Source organism: Chenopodium album, chromosome 20, assembly GCF_948465745.1.
Source record: "Chenopodium album chromosome 20, dcCheAlbu1.1, whole genome shotgun sequence".
Taxonomy (NCBI): Eukaryota; Viridiplantae; Streptophyta; class Magnoliopsida; order Caryophyllales; family Amaranthaceae; genus Chenopodium; species Chenopodium album.
Genome location: NC_137853.1, coordinates 5780062 through 5802545, shown reverse-complemented (window position 1 = coordinate 5802545; position 22484 = coordinate 5780062). Strand labels below are relative to the sequence as shown.

General features: G+C 35.0%; 3 protein-coding genes across 4 annotated transcripts; 2 read left to right on the top strand and 1 right to left on the bottom strand.

Moving 5' to 3' along the window:
* Positions 1 to 53: 53 nt before the first annotated feature.
* LOC145596677 (uncharacterized) lies at positions 54 to 3401 on the top strand. Its single transcript, XM_081652897.1, has 2 exons — positions 54 to 171; positions 835 to 3401. Exons 1-2 carry the CDS (start codon positions 54 to 56, stop codon positions 3399 to 3401), a joined length of 2685 nt encoding a protein of 894 aa, XP_081509023.1.
* A 4390-nt stretch (positions 3402 to 7791) lies between these two features.
* LOC145598228 (uncharacterized) lies at positions 7792 to 14282 on the top strand. Of its 2 annotated transcripts, none has more exons than XM_081654561.1 (4): positions 7792 to 7928; positions 8508 to 8570; positions 10275 to 10417; positions 10833 to 14282. In XM_081654561.1, the coding sequence occupies exons 3-4, from the start codon at positions 10318 to 10320 to the stop codon at positions 14015 to 14017; spliced, it is 3285 nt and encodes a 1094-aa protein (XP_081510687.1). In that variant the 5' UTR covers positions 7792 to 7928; positions 8508 to 8570; positions 10275 to 10317; the 3' UTR covers positions 14018 to 14282. The 2 variants fall into 2 exon arrangements, with proteins under 2 accessions (XP_081510687.1, XP_081510686.1); XM_081654560.1 differs by having other exon boundaries at positions 10241 to 10417.
* Positions 14283 to 14604: 322 nt separating this feature from the next.
* LOC145598229 (mitochondrial adenine nucleotide transporter ADNT1-like) lies at positions 14605 to 22331 on the bottom strand. Its single transcript, XM_081654562.1, has 8 exons — positions 21852 to 22331; positions 21154 to 21202; positions 20113 to 20276; positions 19668 to 19705; positions 17671 to 17783; positions 17473 to 17586; positions 15085 to 15426; positions 14605 to 14993 (listed from the first exon to the last, which is right to left on the bottom strand). The coding sequence occupies exons 1-8, from the start codon at positions 22013 to 22015 to the stop codon at positions 14910 to 14912; spliced, it is 1068 nt and encodes a 355-aa protein (XP_081510688.1). The 5' UTR covers positions 22016 to 22331; the 3' UTR covers positions 14605 to 14909.
* Between the last annotated feature and the right edge of the window lie 153 nt (positions 22332 to 22484).

Here is a 22484-nt window from a genome sequence, read left to right as displayed (position 1 = left end):
TACGATTTTATGTTCAGATGCTGCCAATAAGTTTTATTGGAGCGCCTCTAGAAATGACAAAGCGCCACTGGAAGGATTTCATGCAGGTTTTGTATGAGAACCATTTTGATTCTAGAAAAGATGAAGAGCTGGAGAAGTCTAAAACAGGTGATGAACTCTCTCTGGCAGAATGTAATTTAATGGAGTTACATTTTAACAATCTTGTTCTGACTTCTGAGATCTTAGGAAATTTATTGAAGTTTAAGGCGACTTGTTAGCTCATACTTTGTATATATTTATGCTGTTATGTGATTGTATTTGCAACACTTACGTAAATCACTAAAATGTGAACCATTTTATTGTGCAAAATCTTCATGAAGAAACAAGATTTACTAGTTTGAAGAAGTTTTCTTTTGGTTTTATTAGTTCATCAGTGGTGTATATAATATAAAGTAGGAGTAAGCTGTTGCAGACTAGCTCAAGTAAAAGTAAACAGACATCTGACTGATTATTGTTGAGAGATGGCTGTGAATACAAAGTGTGAAATTTGATTAGTGCCTTAAGCTGAATAGTCCTTTAAGCATATAAAATGACCCGACTTTTAGAGCCAGTGTTCGTGAACAAGGAGGACAAAAAAAAATGTTATAAGGACTTTATTGTGGAAGAGTATGTTATTCACACAAGTTAGACAGTCCTGTCACCTTAGAGGCTTGGGATGATATTCATTATTCATAAACCTTACAAAGATCTACTCATAGCATCAGTTGTACTTTGTATGTTTGAGCATATCGTGTTCCATCTCATGTAGAATGTGCTGCAACTACTTGGAATTAACATGAATTTTCTCTATTGTAGATGTAGAAAACAAACTGCCAAAGATTATAAAGCTGGTAAAAGAGCGACGTCAGAACAGGAGAAACCGAAATGCAGAAGTGCTCTTGAGAAAAGAATCAGAACTTATTGGTCTGATTGAGGATTTCCACAAACAGTATCAATTTGTTTATGGCCAGTATGATGATCTCAGAGGGCAGTTATCTGAAACTGTCAATGGAGCAAAAGAAGATGAGGGGTACTTTACAGCTACTTCCAGTTCAGACTCAGAGGCAGAGCTAGAGAAGGATGTGAAGGCAAATGGTCACACCCACCTGAACCGAGAGAAGAAGTCCTTTTACTCTGAATTCGTAGAAGCAATGAACAAAGCACAGGAAAATGAGAAAGTTGTGAAAGAATTGAAAGAGAAGCTTGGCGAAAAGGGAAGAGAAATTTCAATCCTTGCTCGGAAGCAGAAGCTTTGTCAGAGGGAAATTTCAGGCTTGATGAGTGAACTAGAGTCAGAGCTCTCATCTTTCAATCTTAAGCTAAATGGGATGTGCATTGAAAAGAAAGCATTAGAACAGCGAGTGGAGAACAAAGAACTGCAAAAACAGGTTTCAAAACTTGAAAAGATTGCGAAAGAGAGGGATGAAGAGATATCTAAATTGGTGAAAAATGGAGTTGAGGGTGCTGTTGAAACTGAGGTTTCCAAAATAAAGGGGTTGATAGTACAGGTGAACCAGCTGAAACTAAATGTGGATTGTTTGTTTAATGCACAGAAAAGTGATTCAGAAAAACAAAAGTTGACTCACAGTAATAGCAACGGATTTGCTATGCATGAGAACTTGCTGGATCAGGTGAACAAAATGAAGCGTGATTTGGGGCTCATGAGAAAGAAGAACACAGAACTAGAGTCAAATATCAAGAAGAAAGCCCAAGAAAATTCAGAATTTTTGTCAAAGATAGATGACCTCAAGAAGGAACTAACAGAAAAGGCTCAAGAATTTCAGATATTGCAGAAGGAGAAAGAGGATTCACTAATAAGAGCGAAAAACTTAGAATTAGAGGCACAACATTCAAGCAACCTCATAAGTGAAAAAGAGAAGCTAATTGCGAAAAAAGAGCAAGAAAAGTTTCAGTTAACACAGGAAATAGAGGTACTGCAAGGAAAAATGGTTAAGATGGAGAATCTGTTGAAAGAAAGAGAGGATCATTCACTCCACAAGGGACTTGAGAATGGAGAGGATGATAAATCTGCTCAGATCATGGCCTCAATGGCTCCGTTTAACCACATCGAACAGGAGTTGGAATTGAAGAATGATTCTGAAGTACAGATTAAGATAAAGAACAATGATATCAGTAAGCTAACAGATGAAAAGGAGTCACTTAAAGAGAGAATATTAGAACTAGAGAAGAGGTTGAAAGATAGAGGAGACGAGTTCTCAACTTTGGAGAATGACATGTCTACTCATATAGTAGCCTTGAATAAAGAAGTAAGCCATCTGCAGCATGAAAAGGATACAGGAAGGAAGCTTGATAAGCAGCTAAGGTTGCGCGACCAAGAGATTAGTGAGTTAGAAGATGAGAAAGAAAGCCTACAAGCGAAGATTTTAGAGCTCGAAATAACATTGACAGATAAAGAAGACCAAATTGCTGATCTTCAGAGAAAAATTCAAGCGGGGGAGAATGAGATAAATTGTTTGCAGGGAGAATTGTCTGATGAAAGGAAAAAGTTTTCTGAAAGACCAAATCAACTTGAAAATCAAAACGACGAACTAAATTTTAAGATTTCTGATCAGCAATCTATGTTAAAACAACAAGAAGATACCATTAACAAATTAAGAGAGAACTGTAGATTAATGGAAGGGCGATTCCTGCAGGCTGCTTACAGGAAGATGGATGAAGTGGCAGAAGAATTTAGGAAGAATTTCGAGGATAAGCTTCGTATGTTAACACGGAGGATAAGAGTGGCCGAGCAACTGCACGCTGAGACCAAAGAGAGCTGCAAGAAGATGCAAGAGCATTGTCAGCAACAACATCCAGGTTTTCTGGACAAAAGACTTGCTCATCAAGTAATATCAGCGCGCAAATCTGAGTTACAGTCCTTACAGGCGACAGTTGTTCAAGCAGTGAATGAAATGATGAAGGATATGGAGTGTTTTATAAGCAACTTTGAGAGCAAGGAAGGGAGTTTCATACAAAGATTGTCTAGCGTGTCTAATGAGATTCAGGTTGCAAAGAATTGGGTTCGTTTAACAATGAATGAAATAAAACCATGTAAAAATAACGAGCTAGTAGTAGCCTCGCCATTTGCATTTACAACGGATGACAAAGAACAAGATAAATTAATGACAGAGAAGGTAAAGATGTTAGAGGCAAAGGTGAATAAGGAGAAAGGTGATAAGTTAAGGCTAATGAAAGGGATGTATGAGATGCAGAAGAAGGTGGCGGATTTGGAGAACGCGATTGTAGAGAAGGATGAAGGGTTATTGAGACTAGGAAATGAGAAAGTAGAGGCCATAAGACAGTTATGTATGTGGATTGATTATAGACAAAGTCGATTTGATCAGCTCACGAAAATGATGTTAGTGAAGAATACTAAAAGTTAAGGAAGAGCTTAAAAATGCATGATTTCTTGCAATTACTTCCTTTAATTCCAGATCAGCTCACCAAAGCGTATTTTGTTTATCATGAAGATAAAGTAAGGCTCCGATCCCTCATTTTTTAGCCACTACATGAATTTGTACAACTATTTTTTTTTTAAAACTGATTTACTGTGGAATTTCATACCACAAACTTCCCTTATTTTTGGATTAGGGGATTAGTGTATTCTATTAGAAAACTTTATGTATAATAGTAAGATGTATAATTATGTTGTGATACATTGAATTCTGCTAAATATTGCAATTAATCTTTCCTTTTCCTATCATTATTGAATATCTAGTGGATGCAACTCCATGTCCCACCTAAGACAAAATACTTGTATATGGTACACTCAATAAGGGCATGTTCACATTTACTTAATTTCAGTTCAGTTGAGTTCAGCTCCAATCAGTTCAGTTTAGCTCCAATCAGTTCAGTTCAGCTCTTAATTTCCCTCTCTCATAAAATATTCATTTCAGCTCAGTTCAGTTCAGCTCCAATCAGTTCAGTTCAGCTCTAATCAATTCAGTTCAGTTCAGCTCAGTTCAGTAAATGTGAACAGACCCTAAATCAATAATACTTTGATGCTGGAAAATCTAATTTAATTTTTTTTTTAATGGTAAGGAGAAGAACCCTGACCGAACCTCAACCCTCACGGTTTTTTTGGTCCGATATTTGCGGGCCAGACACTTTGAGAGTGAAGGGGGAAGGGTAAGGAATCCCCACCCTCGAAGGGCCTCTAATTTAATTATTTATACTTGAAACTTTGATTATACGTAGTATATACTTCTTATTCTTTAAGGCCAAATATACCGTTTTTGAAGGAAATACCGAGATTTGAAGTAATAAGAAATTATCATTACATTCATCTAGTCCATATTATTTCCTTACATTCATCTAGTCCATAGGAGTATATATATGGTCCTACATTTATATATAGGAGTTTTGAGGAATATACCTCTTTTATTAAATATCTACTCATAAATCTTAGAGAAAAATTTATAACTTTTATTTGAGAGAATTATTCCTCTTTTATTCGACAAGTATATCCAAATTTTAGAGAACAAATATAATTAGAAAGGTTAGAACGAAAATGTAAAGTTGTCGACATAACCTCACAATCATAGTAAAGACAGGGCATGCTAAAAAGATGATATAATCATTACCAAACAACGCGCGGGAAAGTTGCCCACCTGGCATCATCAAACCTCAATAATTCAAATTCACTTTTTTGTAACCCGAACAAGGAGGAGGAGAGTTAGGTCCACAAACAAGGCTTTGGAGCTTCCATACTAAAACCAATTGGTAATAGTAGGAGAAACTCCTCTACTTTATAAAGTGGAACCACCTCTCCTCTTTCTTCAATGTGGGACACTCACAAGTGATACACATTGGGTTCCAACGGTTAAGTATTGACGCATAGCACCTATATGTTTTAGAAATATATAGGATGACAAAATATACCACTACAGCCTAATAAGTGATAGGTGGTAGGTTTATAATCAACGACATAAGATAACAAAAAGTACCACCACATGTATAATAGTACAGAAAAAGTACTATTAATACAATTTATACCTTAATGGTACATTATAATACACAAAAATGTACCACTGTAGAAAAATATCAAATGAAAAAATATAATAAAAACCCCATACTGCCCTCCTATATGCATGCTAAACATATAGGTGTTATGCGCCTAGATGCACTCGGTTCCAACAAAAGATAAATTTACATGGGGTTTGTAAAAAAATAGAGAGAGAAAGTAATAAAATAACATGGAAAATCAAATTTTTATATGGGGAAGCTAATTTTGCACAAATATTGTAGCAAATTGGTGGGTGTTTTAATGCAAATGGGTCATTCTTTTAGGGACAAAGTTTTGGCCAAATGGGTCGTTCTTTTTGGGACGGAGGGAGTACTACGTATTAGTACCTCTAGTTTCATACGTATTAGTAAAATTTATGAAAATTTGATAGTATTAAAATGCAAATTGTAACAAATCTAAAAATATTTTCACATAATAATTCTTCTTTGTATATACTACGTATATAGGAGTAGTAATTACAAAATAATCAAACTTTTTATATGTTTGACCATATGAATAGTAAAAGGAAGAACGAAGGGAATAATAATTTAATAGTTTTATTTTCCTAACTTTTCACCACAGTATTTGAAAACCACAGTTCCTTACATTTTGTGCATTTAATCATGTGCATTTGCACGAATACACTCTATTGTACTGTAAATTAGGAGATAAATCTCGAATTCTCAAAATTTTTTTGGATTTTTGGTTATAGTTTGTTTGTTTGTTTGTTTTGTTTTTATTTTTTTTTATTTTTATGAGTAAAGAAAATTTAATTTTATAAAGGTAAAATAGTAGAGAGATTGTTATGAACACCCGGGTGTATCGTACACCCCATGAGTGTTTTGTTCTCATTATGATGTTTATTTATTTATTTATTTTTTGACATATTTTTGATGTTTAATTTTCATTTAATCCTCAAATGAAAAACAAAACGGCGCACTAGGTGTATATAACAAATCCTAAAAATAGTACTTCGCATATGTCAGCACAAAAAAGGTAAATATGTTTTATATAGAACACATAAATTGTGCAAGTAATATTTATTTTTTCGAAGGGAAATTGTCCGAGTAGATATACATCAATTTATTGATCCTTCAAAAATGGGTTACTATTAAATGTCTTAATTATGAGTAAAGGGTTCAGTCTATGAGTCTATCACTGACTTCCTCCGTTTTCTTTTACTTGCAACACACCTTTTAAGCACGCAGTTTTAGGAGATGATTAGTGAGGGTAAATGAGCGATTTTATCAATATAATTTTTACACGAAAATTAGAATAGGGTTAAGTATCATTTGTAAAAATTATAATAAAAAATTTGTCCGTTTACATTACATAAACCCGACCTCAAAACACGTGCCACAAGGCTGTGTTGCAAGTAAAAGAAAACGGAGGAAGTAATATTTTAGAAGGCTACTCTATCACCTCAAGATGAAGCATAGAAATTAGTTTGTACGCAAAAATGAATCGTATTAATTATACTCGACCTTAATACTCAGTTTACAAACATATCGATTTTATTTTTTTTTTGGAAAAAAAAAAGAATTTTCAATTATTCAATTAGATCACACTTAAGGGAGATGGAGGGACTAAGGGCTTGTTCACATTTATTGAACTGAGCTGAACTTAGCTGAAATAAATATTTTATGAGAGAAGGAAATTAGGAGCTGAACTAAACTAATTAGAGCTGAATTGAACTGAACTGAAATTAAGCTGAAGTGAACATGCCCTAATCATCCCTCAACTCCTCACTCCTCATACTAATCACACATAATCTGAAATCCCTATCACTCATTTGAAATAGGAATGTAAAACTTTTTTTTTTTTTAATTACGAGTAACAACTTAGGGCCTGTTCACATACTGAACTGAGCTGAACTGAACTGAATTGATTGGAGCTGAACTGAATTGAACTAACTGAACTGATTGGAGCTGAACTGAAGTGAACTCAGTTAAAATGAATATTTTATGAGAGAAGAAAATTAGGAACTGAACTAAGCTGAACTGATTGGAGCTGAGCTGATCTGAACTGAAATTAAGTAAATGTGAACAGGCCTTTACAAGTACTTCCTTATCTATCATTCATGTCATCAGTTATCATTCATGTCATCAGTTATAAGTATTGAATATTATCAAAATTGTTTATGAGCAGTTTTTATACTTTTTAAAAAGACATATTTTTTAAATTATGCGGACATGGACAGTAAATTGAGAAATTTTGTAAGAAAGGGGCATTATTGAGGAATTATGATAACTTTGGTCATTTATTACGGATTCGCACTTATATTATGAAACGAAGGGTGTAATACTAGTTACTCCCTCCGCCTACAATTATGTGTAGTAAAAGGGTATTATTTATGAGATATAAAATATTTCTTTCTTGCATATAATTGTGGACGGAGGGAGTATTGTTTTAAATTTTTGTTTTGTTTTTTTTTTGAAAAAAAAAAATTCAACATCAAATTTTTGGAAAATACCGAACATAGCTCTCTCCGTCTTTCGCCAGCCTTGCCTGAAAACCATGTTCTCCATGGCTCCATGCTGCTTGCCAGCCAATAAACAACAAAAATCATGCATGTAATACCAAATATTTCTCAGGGGTACTTTTGTCAGAAAGGTACCTCTTTTAAGATTCCATCCATTTTCCAAATTAACAAAAATAAAAATTAAAAAAAAATAGAAAATATATTTGGTTTTTTTTGAAACTCCAAATGATGTGCTAGTCATTTTATAGTCTAATTTTACTTTTTTTTTTTTTAGACTCCAAATCAGACAAATCTTCTTTGCCAAATTTCAATTTCATCACTTTCTCTCTCCTCCCTCCTTTTCTCTCTCTTTCTCTGTCCTGGTGGTTCAACTTCTACTGCAAAAGAAGAGCAGAGTTTTTGAACTTCTTTTCATTTTTTCAGGTAATCTTCAATTATCTGGAGTTTAATCAGTTAATTAATTTTAATTTTAGGTTTAGTTTTACTTCAATCAGATGATTTTCTGCTGAAATTCCGATTGATCTTCGCTGTTTACGCTACTTTTATGTTAATCTGATACGCTTCAAATATCTGGAATATTTATCGAAAAAATTATCGATTTCAGCTTTAGTTTAACTATAATCACATGATTTGTGTTAAATTCCGATTGATTTATGTTGTTTAAGCTAAATTTAATTGTTCTAGCAAGCGCTTCAAAATTCTGCAAAATTTACCGATTTCAGCTTTAATTTTACTATAAATCACATGATTTTATGTTAAAATCCGATTGAATTTCGTTGATTGATCAAATGATTTGAACTACTTTAATTTACTTTTTTTCGATCTTTTAAAGTTGTTGAAAACTTTTTGATGAGCGTTTTTCCTTACTTTTATTTTTCTGCTGACTGAAGTTGCTATACTTAGGTGTAAAGTTGTTATTGATTTTTTTTTCCTTCCTTTTTCTAGATTAATCTGATTTCTGCTTTCTGGAATCCTGATTCATGTTTTTCTTTGACATCCTAGAAATTTTGAGCGAAATTCTGACGGTTACTACAATAATTCAACTGGAAAGTTCTGGATTTACAGGTATAAACTCAACTATTTCCGGAAGTTTATTTGAATTTCTTAAATCAAGTTAAATTAATTTATTCAAAACTTCAATGTTTTTTGTATATAGATTACTCTTATCTGATAAGTTATGAAGTGTTTTCTGGATTTTAATATTTTACTTATTTTTTCCATGTTAATACTACTAATATTTAGAAGCTCAGATTATAATTTAATTTAATTTAATTTTATTATTATTTTTTTTTAAAAAAAGAGCCTAGTGTGAAGTCTTCTAGAGAAGCACAGTAAATTGAGGTTTATGTCTAACTGAATTGACTGCTATTAGACTATTAATTCTACTCGTAGCAGATTTTACATTTACTCCCTTTGTCCGGATGACGGATTTTGTTGTCACGAGCATAGTCCAATTACGCTATCAACATGACTATTAATTTTACGCTATCAACATGACTATTAATTTGGTTATGGAGTCGGTGAGTATTGGATAATTGTTTCCTTTTTGTTCGCATTAGAAAAGTATAGAAAATCTCATGTGAAGTATGTTTGGGTTTATGTATGGCACCGATCTCGAATACTGCGTAGGGAGACAGTAGACAATTACAAAAAAGAACAACTCACTTTTGTCATGCTCAAGCTGTTTTATTGAGTACTAAAAAATCATAGTACTCCGTATTTTTATTGATTGATTTGGCTGCTTGTGTTACGTTACGTGGCAACACATGATGTTTGTCAAATTAAGTACACCAGTCAAATATTTTGATTACAATATATAGAGAATTTGAACAAATTGAAGGTAACTTAGGATCCCTTCTGAATATTTTAAGTTGGACTATGATAGCCAGATCATTTGGAGACTATGTTTGTTTATATACGTGTCTTTTAGGAGTCGCCGATGCATCTGCTGGTTTTTTTAGATTTGATTTTTATAATCTATATATCGCAACCTATTGCACCATAAGATGCATAGTTGCATACCCTTAAATATATGGGTAAGACCATAAGATATATAATCTATATATCGCAACCTATTGCACCATAAGATGCTTACCCTTAAATATACGGGTAAGACCGTAAGACCGTAAGATGTAGATTTCTCCCTTGGATAAACTGAATTTGAACTCGTTTTATTCATTTATTTGTTTATTATTTACGTAGTATTTTTTTTGGGTAATGAACTCCATCTTATTGATGTAGTTACTAATACGGAGTATAAGTTAGGATTTTGCCCAATAAAAAAGTTACACATTTGATTCTTAATTTAATTAGAGAGCTAATATATGGTTCTACAATCATACAATGATACAAGAACTAAGGATTGATTAGTTGGATAAGTTACTATTTATTGGTTTGATGAAATTAAAATTACATATACATGCAGAAGTAAATTTTAAAGTGAGGGTTTTGACCCTCATTAATTTGTTTAGTTTTTAGTCTTTAAACCAACTCAAGATAAGGTGTGTTAATACCTAAGTGCAAGTTTATTTTACTTAAGGTTGGTTAGTATTTAAATATATCCCTTAGATATATGATAAATTCCAGTGGGTGATAAGGTGGAGTTTCTGTTAGATGGTAGAATTTACAGAAAGCATACAAGCTGTAATTCAAACTCTACCTGTCTTTTTCAAAGCTAAACCTAAATTTTCTATTTGCAGCTGAGAGTAACAAAACTTCCTATTTGTTTAACCCAGGTTATGATTCTTTCCTGTCTTGAGCTTCATTCAGATGCATAGAGGTTGAGGAAATTTAAGGTGAGAAGCTAGTCAAAATGACGAAGAAGAATCACCGCATGAGAAATTCAATAAAGACCTTTTTTGAAAAGCATACTGATCCAGAACAACATGAGAAGCTTCAAGAAATTAAAAAAGGTATGCTCCTTTACCATGAAAATCTATCTTAAAACTTATTCCTCTGATTTCCCCATGTTTTCCAGTGCTCTATGTGTCATCTGTAAATGAGTCTGCCCAATTTGGGTTTTAGTGCTTGTTGATTCCATGTTGAAGGCACTGCTGATTGGAAAATCTGATAATGTCTTAATTTCTATCATTGAAAAAAGTCATATTCACTAATGTGTCTTATTGTAAGTCGATGCATCCAGCAGCATGAAAAAGTTCTTGCTGCCTCTCATTAGCGACTATGATAATTTAGTCCTCTTGTTAAGGCTTAACTAAGTTGAGCTAAGACAGATCATTAGTTGTTCCCTTAGTTAAAAAAGAAAAACAATTAAGAAAATTTACTCCAACTGTAAATGTCTTATGTAACGAGTTTCCTATATGTTTGTAGACATGGAGGAGAAGAAGAAAAGATTACTGAACCTTGTGAAGAGCAACGAAGAAGAAAGTGATGAATCAAAAAAAGCACCTCTTGCTGAACTCATTGAGGATTTTCACAAACAGTACGAATCACTCTTTTCTCAATATGATCATCTCACTGGTAAATTGAAAGAGAAAGTTAGCAAGCCACAGCAAAAGCAAGAGAAGTTCTCTTCCTCTGAGTCAGACTCTGACTCTGACTCAGACCATTCATCCAAGGGAAAAGACATCAAAAATGGAGAGGTAGAAGATGAAAATAAAGCCACTGATGGAATCCAGCAAGAGCTTGAAGCAGCAAAACTCGAAGTTGCAGATCTCAAGAATGAGCTGGCAACAACATGCGATGAGAAAATCGCTCTTGAATCAGAGTACAAGGCATTACTGACAAAGCAACAAGATTCGGACAAAATTGTGGAAGATTTGAAGGTAGAGGTTCAAAGATTGGATTCTGAGAAATCAGAACTTCTGGCAGAAAAAGAAGAGCTAGAGTCAAAATTGGAGAACTCTGTTAAGACAGAAGCTGAACTGAGTCAAAAGATTGAAGAACTGAAACATGATAGAGATAACCTTGCCACTGAGAAAGAAGATTTTATCAAAATGCTTAAAGAAGAGAACCAAAGTGTAGAAAGTTTGAAAGGCGAGGTCAATCAGCTGCAAAGTGAGAAAAAAAGCATTGAGATTGAATTAGAGACAGCTGCCCAGGAATTGTCTAGGATAAAACCAGAATTAGAGTCATGGAAGCAGGAAGCAGCAAACTTGAAGGAGAACATGAAAGTTGCTGAAGAGGAAAACACGGCTCTTTCTTTGAATATGTCACTAATGACTGATGAACTCAAACGGGCACTGGATACCATGGAGGAGCTGAAAGCAGAGTATACCACCTCAAATGATAAGTTGGCTGAGAGGGAACAAGATTTCTTATCTCTAAGGGAGATGCACGATGCCCATACCACAGGAGCTTCAGAACAAATTAAGGCTTTGGAAGAACAGACAAACAGTTTGAAGCTCGAACTGGAATTGTTAAAACAAGAAAACGAAAACTTGAAGGGATCAATGAACACTGCTGAAGAAGAAAAGAATTCTCTCTCTCACAAAATTTCACAATTGACTGATGAGCTCAAACAGGCAGAAGATGCTCTGGATGAGCTGAAAGCAGAGTCTAACAGCTCAAAAGAAAAATTGTTTGAGCAGGAAAGAGAATTTTCATCCCTAAGGGAGATACATGATGTACATAAAACTGGAGCTTCAGAACAAATAAAGGCACTGGAGGAAGAGACGAACAGTTTGAAACTCACATTAGAGAATTTGATTAGTGAGAACAGAGAGAAAGAAGAGCAGTTTGAGAGTAAATCAGCAGAAGCCAGACAGTTGGGTGAAGAGGTAGCTGAGTTAAGGGAGCAGATTTCACAAATGGAGACGATGTCAAAGGAAAGAGAAGAGCATATATTATCTCTCCAGGAGAAACTTGAGGTTATGGAGAATGAGTCAAATTCCAGAATTGAAGCCCTGACAGCCCAAGTCAACAACTTTACACAAGAAATTGAAATGTTATCTGCTGAGAAAAGTCAACTATCAGAACAGATGGCTGGAAGAAGTGACGAAGCATCTGTTCAAATCAAGGAATTACAGGACCATATCAGCTCATTGGAGAATGAAATGAAAACCTTACAGGTTCAGGAAAGGGAGATGAAGTTAGATCTTGAGAGAAAAGACGAGGATATTGCAGAGTATCGGATACAGATAGAAGGTTTGCATGAGAAATTAACTAGCAGCGACGCACTTCTGAAACAATTTTATGAAGAAAAGGAAACTCTGGAAGCCAAGTTAATGGATCGAGAGCTGGAGGTGGAAACGCTAAACAGCCACAAAACAGGACTAGAAGAGAAAACTAAATCAAGCGACAGTGAGGCTACTCAACTACGAGAGGAGATCACAAGGTTGCAAGATAGGATTCAGGAGCTTGAGACTTCATTACAGGAGAGGGCTGACGAGTCATCTACAATGCAGAGAAGGCTTGAAGACGAAGAGAATGAAGCATCTTCCAAGATTACAGCCTTAATGACGGAGATCAGCAATTTGAAGCAAGAATCAGAAGCAGCTCAAACCATTCAAAGCCAGTTGGAGGCACAGATTGAGAAGGAGAAACAGGAATATCTTGAGGGTCTAAATCTTCTAGAAACTGAGAATGTTGATCTGAAAACCAAAATAGATGATCATCTCAGGACCATACAAGAATTAGAGGATGACTTGATCAATAGAAAAGAGCAGTGTGAACGACTTGAAACTCGTCTTCAAGAGAATGAGGCGGAACTCCAAGAGGCAAAAAGGACAATCTGGGAACTGAAGGAGGATTTGAGCATGAGTAGTGAATCAAAAGATCAGAAGATTTTGGAGTTTGAGATATTAGTTGAAGAATTGAAAAGAGATCTAGAGGTGGCTACAGATGAAGAAAAGACTGCTTGGGAGAAAACCAGGAATATTGAAGTTCAGCTACGCCTAGCAAACCAAAAGCTCAGGGTCACAGAACAACTACTGAGTGAAAACGAAGAGAGCTTCAAGATTGCAGAGATGAAATATCAACAAGAGTGCAAAGAGCTAGAAGACAAATTCACTCGGCTCTCTCAAGTACTTACTGCTAATAATGAAGCTTATCGTGGAATGATAATGAATATTTCAGAGAATGTGAACATTTCATTAGCTGGAATGGAAGCAGTCATGAGTAAATTTGAGGAGGATCACCAGAGGTTCTCTAACAATATCTTCAGCATGTCCGAAGAGGTTCAAATTTTGAAGCAATGTGCAATGGGGAAGAATGTTGAGGGAGAGCAGTTGAAAGAACAGCTGGGCAATCTAAATGAGCAATTGAAGAATGAGAGAGAACAGGTACTAATGATGACAGAGAAGATTGGTAAGTTGGAAGTTGAGGTTGACAACAATAAAGGCGAAAAAGAAAAGTTGGTTTCTGCAGTACACGAGCTGAAGAAGGCAACAGGAGAGATGAATGTGGCATTGAAAGAGAAAGATGATCGACTATCAACCCTTGGGGAGGAAAAACGTCAAGCCATTAGGCAGCTATGCTTGTGGTGCGATACTTTGTACACCCAATATGATGAGCTCAAGAAGATTGTCCCGAAGTCCACTCCACAAAGAAGGTAAAGGTAGATATAGAATGTTTTGGGTTTATTTCTTCCTTTTTCGGGAGTCATGCATTTAATTTTGGCTTTCAAGGATTGTTATTATTGTTTCATTGTCTTCGGTGGGGGGCCGATTGTGTCATGGGTGTAAAATAGAGTGTATATCCTTATGTCTGTCTGTCAAGTATAGAATTTTTGGTGTGTTTCCTTCGATCCAGATATTTGGGGACTAGATTTTTTCTTTACCTGGTATCAAAATAAATGTCATGTTTTTTTTTTTGGGGTCAACTGTCATCTCGGAATACTACTTTCTTTTAGTTTTCTCCCAGAACATTCCAATCCTCATCTGAGCTTCATCAGTTTTGTCAAGACCACATTTTTTTCGGTGATCGCCAAATATATTAGTCTTGTTAACAGCACTGCGGTGTGATTAATTGTACAGAAATATTGCATATGAAGATATCAAATAATTTATATGCAGCTCACAAATCACTAATTTTACAAATGCTGAATTTGGTTTCTCATAGTAGAAAGTCCATTAATGCCAATCTGTACCATTATTAGATTCAGCAAAAATAAAAAAAATTATGGGCAACAATACAGTAAATGGGCATTGGTAATATAGATCGATCTATAAAATTATTGATGAAAGCGTTTTCAAGGGTTTTATCAATCTCCTAGGAAATCTAGGATAATACAAGCTATTCTTTATTAGGAATACCAAATAAATAAAAAGGGCAAAATCAAAAGGGAACTTAAGATGATCACTTGATGCAGATACCAGCATCTGCAACCATTACTACGGCTTTCGAAAATAATCATGAACCGCGAAAGAATTATTCCCTCATAATTTACCTTCACTGTGTGCACCCAAACCCTAATGCAGAAATTAAAAGTTCCAACTTTCAACCGTTTCAGTCTGAAATTCTCATTTCCACCCCAAGTAAATCTTTCACAACTTCATATGTGACAAATGCAATTGAAATGGATGGAACAACCTGATGCATTTACAATTTCCAAAGTAAGATAATGACCAAAACAAAAACTAAAATTTCGAGCGTGGAGAAAAAAACAGGGAAAAGAACTTGCCTTTACAGAATTTGGAACTAAACCCTTGTACAAGGCTCGAAAACCCTCGTATCGAACTGTCTTCCTGAAGGCATCAACCATACCTGTATACTCGATTGCAATCTTTTTCCCATCGCCAGTGACAACTGTAGATGCATCTTTCCAGCCGACCATCTGCATTCTTCGGCGTACAACGTCAAGAGGATAAGCAACAGTCTGGCCAATAGTCCCAGCAACAGCACCACATGCAAGCCTAGTTGTTACACCCAACTCATTGTCTTGAACAAGCCCAAATGTTTTTTCTTTGATCAGCCAATCTTTCAGAGATTCGTATACAGCAAAATTGAGACCGACATATGGAACCTGCAGATAACAAGTATAATTAACAAGTATTAAGGCAAATGACAAATAATAGTTTAAAATATTCTCATCCTTAACTTTTCCCTTCTCTTTGTTACAAAGCCAATTAGTCTTTACACACATGATGTACAATGCTATTATACCAAAAAACAACTAATAAGTGGCAATTGATAAGCACAAAACCAAAACCAATGAAAAATCCACATTCTAAGCCGAGGTTGGTCATACATTAACAAAGGAAGACTAATAATGTCTGCACACTCTCGCATAAGACATATAACTCTAAAAGCCAACATATGTAACGACAAGTTATAAGGCCGAGTTACAACTTATAAGTAACGACAAGTTTTAAGAGGATACTCCTCAGGATATTGGATATAGTTAAATGCTCAGTAAACAGGTCTATTATATTTAAGAAAGAGGAAAATATTTCATTTTAATACTTTATTCCAGTTCATGTCCGAGCAACTAATAAAATCTCAAGCCCATAGTAGATGTCATATTATAAAATTGAATAACTAAGAAACCAGTATTTGCACATTCAGACTTCAGCAACAAAGCTACATCACTCCATACATAATGCCTTGATGAATTAAAGATATTGTGATTGGGATCGTAGCAAAAACTGGAAAATAAAAAAAAAAAATTGTTCTTCCAGGAAAGACTGCACATTGTGAATTTGTGATCAAACCCATAGGTTGTAGATACTAGACAATCCGTCTAATGTATCAGACTTTATCTGGACATAACAATCAGATTCCAACTGAGTACTCCCTCCCCCTCAACCATAACTAATAGTCGCATGCACTTCTTCTGGGAAAAATTCTTATATTTTTTAATTAATAATAACATACAGTGTGTGATAGGCTTTTCCAAAATTATGTTATTAAAAGTGAGTAATTGGGAAAGTACAAATGGCCCAACTATTAATTGTGTCATATCTAAAATGGGGTGTAATAGACTGATTTTACTAATTACAGATATTGTATAACTGAGATGAAAATAAGAAGAAAGCTTGATATAAGATAATCTGATAATGGCAAACTGGTTATAAGGGGTTAATAGCATTAGGCTATCAATTTAGGCTACAACTTTCACAAAAGTGACTTGAGGTCACAACTCTTAAAAATTTTCAATCCAATTTCTTCCTGCTTTCTCTTTTCTCCCCTCTCTCTATTTATACTAAGGCTAAAGACTATTAACCTAATGATACTAGATTCCCAAATTGCCCCCTCCTAAGGTTAGTCTATTCTATGGGGGATAAGAGCAATGTCACCATTAGTTTTGGATGGAATGAGTGTCTATTCAGTGTTATATCTCAACTCATGATTATTGAATAAACGTACCACAAAGACCATATACAAAAATACCGGTTTTCCAATTTCCCCCTACAGATGCATGCAGTTAATATCAATGCATACCAGAGAGTGATAAAATATATATGTACATACTCCCTCTGTTCCAGATTAGATTGAACAATTTACATGTTAATCTGTCCTATAAATTTCAGCCCTTCCTTTAAGAGTGGTTCCAACAATTATTTACTATTTCGTAGTTTGTAATTTACATCCCTTCTTTTGAACCCACTTAAAATAACAATAAAACCCTACCGACTCCCATCAAATCTACAGTTCTATTCAAAGAATAATTGATAGCCTAACGACAACTGTTAAGTGTTTGAATTGCAGTTGGACAGAGGGAGTACATATCGAAAAATCGATTTTGGAGCCCAAGAGCAAGTACAATATATTAGAATGCACATCAAAAACTATCTACACAAGATAGCTTCCAACAATCACCCAATCTGATTACTATATAACATACATGTACAGATGTACTATCTATTGCTTTTCTTATCACAAGTCGCCTACAGTCATGATGAATTCAATATGCAACCACAGCCCCTAATATTAATGCCATTTTCAACTGTCATCCCTAGCTATTGAGGTCTACAAAAACTTGTCGGCCGATTTTCGATGGGAGAAACAATAATCAAAATTTTTAGTAATTTTAAATTTAATATTAGTTCACCATTCACATACTACTTACCACACCAATAACAGAAGGGAGCCACCCTTTGTATAAGGCCCGGAAACCCTCTTCACGAAGAACAGTTGTGAGAGCATGATATATTCCCCTATACTGCTGAGGAGATTTAGCAGTCTGCGAAAGAAACAAGAGGGTATAAATAGGTAACCAAAAAGAGTACTTATTGATATTGGTTGGTATAGAAAGCTAAATTCATACCTGAACAGTCAACCGGCCTCGTACCATATCCATTGGATAAGTTGCTGACATGGCAATGATTCCAGCACATGCTCCCGCTCCAAGACGTAAAACAGGAGTCAGTTCAGCATTCTCTGCAAAATACAATGTAAAGATAAATTTGAATGTCGCCCACAGAGCAACTCATCATCATACAATCTGTTGATAGTCAATTCAATGCATCTTGAAACAACAAGGCACTTGTATTAGTCAATCAAGCAATAAATCATTTCATCAAACCTGAAAATATTAGGATGCTTCTGTCCAAGATAAATTTAATACACTAATCAAGCAAAACTGGAAAGGTATATTCAAGATTTCAAACCTAGAGGCACATTCCTAGTACATAATTCTTATTATATCTACTAACTTTTCTTCATCTTTCCACCGCTCTACCTTTTAATGAGTGCCCAATCTCAGTTTGATTAGGTTTGATTTGAATGCTCATGAACAAGCTTGGGTTTTTGTTTATTGGTGTACACATTTTGTAAATTGAAGTTACACGTACATAAAAATTACTGAATATAAAATTAGTCACTACACATGTATCTTTTTGAGTAGAAATTGATTCACAGCTATGGCTGTAACCTGCATGACATATTTGGGATACTAAACAAACACACAGAACATATTTACCAAAAACAAAAAGAGAGATTTACTAACTACCAAGGACACAAGAGATGATGGGAGTTAAGAAACGTGAAAGTTGCCCAAAAGTAAAAAGTCAGCATCATAAAAACCCTAAGTGCTTTCTCACAGTTCCACCAGCCACCCCTTCCTTTGTCCATTGCTCACTCTCATTATTGCATCGGTGCCTCGGCGGCAAGGCCCTCAGCAGCAGCTAGGGGAAATCAACTACAAGCCATAATGCACTACTACACTACTTACAGGTGTGCATTACGTAACTGCAGTAGTGCCATTGCAGGGCCGTAGGTTAAAGGTTTCACTCTACACTGGAAATGATTAGACAACAATATCCACAGATATTTAGCCACTTACACAACTAGACACCACCTCCTCTGACTGCCTGACATGTATTTGTTTACGAGTCATAAACCTTACAAGTAGAGCATCAGACATACTCTCCTCAAAAGATCCCCCCCCCCCCCCCCCCCCCAAAAAAAAAAAAAAAAAATAACCAGGCAGGCAGCCACAGGTCATAAAGATATGTTTATGAGAGTCGTATCAAAATAACCATGTTGGATAAGATTAAGCTGTGTACTTGGACATTCCTAATTCCATTGGACCAGCAAAAACCCTTCTAGTGCTTCCATGTAATAACCTGAGTGTGTTAACCTTACGGAATGTGTTTTTGCTAGATGTAGATTTGCTTAAATCTAAGCTACCAATCCCTCCACCCCACTTTAACAGGAAACACTTTATTAGAGGCCATAGTTAAGAAAATTACCTGAAAACCTAAAATTATCCTTGATACTACAGATCAAATTCAAACAAATGTAAGAAAATGTTGGAAAATATCATAATTTAACCTTATATATATGGAAGGTGGCCAATTACGCTGGGATATCCCAGCCTAACAGAGGATATAAAAACTTAAAAATAAGGGAGTGAATATTAATTGTGCTAGCTAAAACGAATTTTAACTAAAATTCAAATTTCAGCTCTACTCAAACTCCAATTCCAGTCAAGCCTCTATTAGGTTTCTTGAGCTTGGCTCATTTGCACACTCCTAAATTTACAATGTTAAAAGGCTCTCTAATTCTCATCAAGGATATCAACCTGGAAAACATTAAAAGGTGTCTTGAACAAGGGTTACTACATTTGAAAAGCAGTCGGCTTTGACTGCTCCTTCTACTTCTCTCCCTTTCTCATAAATCTATGACTTTATCTATGAAATCCTGTAAAAGGAAAAAGAGTAGCAGCTGCCAAGAAAATTCACAAGATCCAATCAACTCTAGGTAAGGCTGTCTATGAGCAGAATGGAAGCTACATGCAACAGAATTTGCTGTTGCTCATACCATTTCCAGTTTGCTGCTGATAAAGCCACAGAATTCCCCTGTTTGATGAAAAAAGCCATCAGTAGATTCAAAGAAACTATCTTCAGAAAACCATGACATAAAAGTATTTGATACAAAAGTTTTTGGGCTCAACATGTTTCAGTTACTTTCTAACTAAAGTGAGAGTCTACAATAACTTTTCTTCAAAGATAAGTCTTAAGTTAAATGATCTTTCTCCGTAAATTAACACTAATATTATGTAACTAATTTATAGGTTCAGATATAGCCACTCAGTCAAGAACTCAAGATACTAGGTCACCAGCAGAAACACTTTGATTCTAAAATTTTGACGCACGGAATATAGTTAAAAGCCAAATTGAATTTTATAAAAAAGAAAAAATATATGAATTTGAAGTAACATTGAGGTCTTATGCACACAGTTAGCCAGTTAGGTCACAAAACGTACTTGGATGCCTGCTCATAACTAAAGAACTTGACTGCTGAATTTGGAACAATACGAGCACAGTTAGTTCCATTGCCTTTGAACAGCCCACGAAATCCTTCAGTCTGCCAGATATATTTTAAACCCTGAACTGTTCCATTGTATTTGATGCTGTGAGGATTTTGAACCTGAGAACAACAGAACCAGCACACTATCAGAAAGGAAATAACTTAAGCTAAATATACTTTAGGCAAGATATTGGCAATAACACCGTTAAATTTAAGAACTGGCTGTGTCACTCTGATGGGATATTCATCAAGATAAATGCTACCAACAAAAATACTAATTACAGTACCACATCTGAAAAAAAAATCACATGCTGACTTTAGTGTTCAATGCAGAAAAACTATCAGTCCTCACATTGTTTTAAACTTCTAATAGATCTTCCATTGATAAGCATCACATACAAGAAAAAACGAATTGTTCACTTCTGATCTCAGAACTGATATAACATCTTTCTACGTGGAAAAAACCCATTCTGTTGTTACCCAAGCTCCAATTATATACTTTGGAAAGGCATGGATTTATATGGAATAAAAGAAAGACACAAGAAAGCAAGAAAGTTCCTTTATATCTTTTTCATGGATATCTGAGGCTTGCAAATTGCAATTAACTTTTCCTGCTTTTAAAAAGATAATTCTTTGGCATAAATATAATAATAACAACTCAACAAGTTTCCATCCATCATCTTCTGATTAATACACTGCAGCTAAAGAGGACTTGATAAGAGCAGAGAGATTGAATACAAACCAGGGGGAAAAAACATACAGAGAGTCAGAGAGGTAAGAAGTTCGTAGAGTAAAATGAAGGTGATAGTGCGGTGTACGGAGTGCATACGTATCTCGACTACATAACATAGCACTGACTAGAGAAGTTAAAAGACGATGCTATATTTTGTGTGTTCTACCTCCTATAATTTTTTAATAACCGCAGCAAAACAAAATACAAGATTACATATACAAAATGCTATGGGTCAAGTGGCAGCAGTGTCATTTGTAAACTCACCTGCAGCAAAATTTTCAAACGTTCTAGAGGAGCAACTGCTGTTCGTGATCTGCGATCAAATTGACAAAAGTTAGCTAATGATTAATACGGAATTTGGACATTTTAAAAACATTCATCAATTTTCATTTCACAGTCAGATCATTCATTCATTGAACATTCTTCAATTTTCTTTTTGCCTCATTTTCTCTCAGTCATTTCGTCGAACACTTAACGTGCAACTTATAGCAATCAATCATTCAATTCCAAAACCAAATTTCGATAACACGAACTAATAATACATCAATTCGTCAAACACTTATCATTAATCTCTTATCATTTCGTCAAACATTTAACGTGCAACTTATAGCAATCAATCATTTAATTCAACAACCAAATTTCAATAACACAAACTAATAACACATCAGTTCTACAAACACATAACACTAAACAGTAATCACACACTAATCAATAATCACACTCATTTCGTCAAACATTTAGCGCGCAAATTATAGCAATCAATCATTCAACTCCACAACCAAATTCCAATAACACGAACAAATAATTCATCAATTCCACAAATACACAACACTAAACAATAATCACACACTTACAAAAAAAACACCTGAAAACATCAAATATTCCGATCATCTCCAATTCAAACGCCACAAAAAAAAAAAAAAAAAAAAAAAAAAAAAAAAAAAGCGAGAGAAAAAACATACACTCCACCAGCGATTCCACCAGCAGCGAGAGATTTGGAAATGCTAAGAAGAGCATGACGAGGAGACTTAACGCCTTCAGTAGCAGCCTTAGCTTCTCCAGCCAAATTGACGAATGTCGAAACAGCAGCAGCTTCGCCTCGTTGCTTAACATCTTCCGACGCCATTTTTGCTTTCTCCTAAACTGCGAAAATCAACGATGATTCTGAAATTGAAACCCTAGGATACGATAATCGGAGGAATTTTTCAGGCGGAAGAAATGAACATGGAGTTTTCAGGTGGTGGAGAGAAGAAAGAGGAGAGAGAAAGTTTTCTGATTATCAGAGAGAAGAAAAGTGAAGAAAGCGGAAAATGGAGAAAGGAGGAATATAAATATATATGAAGGTGGTTTTACGGTTGCCGGGTGCCGGCGCTAGTTAGCCCCGAGGAAGATTTTAAGGCTTGCTAGGGTAAGTTCCGTAACAAAGACTGCGGTCTGTACGATGTTTGTTCTTTTTTAGGAAAAAATAAATAAATAAATGTACATCATTATTTTGTTGGATAATAAATTACGGAGTAATAATCACCTATTTCCTCCGTCTTCGAAAGAACGACACTTTTAGACTGATTTCGTGGGTTATAAAAAAGTTAAATAAA

Excerpts from the sequence above, each read along its gene's own strand:
- LOC145598229 (XM_081654562.1), bottom strand. The coding sequence starts at position 22,015 with ATGGCGTCGGAAGATGTTAAGCAACGAGGCGAAGCTGCTGCTGTTTCG. Across the intron at positions 20,277-21,153 it reads GTTTGAAAATTTTGCTGCAG|GTTCAAAATCCTCACAGCAT; the intron begins GTGAGTTTACAA and ends TGTTGTTCTCAG. Across the intron at positions 17,784-19,667 it reads TCAGCAGCAAACTGGAAATG|AGAATGCTGAACTGACTCCT; the intron begins GTATGAGCAACA and ends TGTATTTTGCAG.
- LOC145596677 (XM_081652897.1), top strand. The coding sequence starts at position 54 with ATGACAAAGCGCCACTGGAAGGATTTCATGCAGGTTTTGTATGAGAAC. Across the intron at positions 172-834 it reads TGAACTCTCTCTGGCAGAAT|ATGTAGAAAACAAACTGCCA; the intron begins GTAATTTAATGG and ends TCTCTATTGTAG.
- LOC145598228 (XM_081654561.1), top strand. The coding sequence starts at position 10,318 with ATGACGAAGAAGAATCACCGCATGAGAAATTCAATAAAGACCTTTTTT. Across the intron at positions 10,418-10,832 it reads GCTTCAAGAAATTAAAAAAG|ACATGGAGGAGAAGAAGAAA; the intron begins GTATGCTCCTTT and ends ATATGTTTGTAG.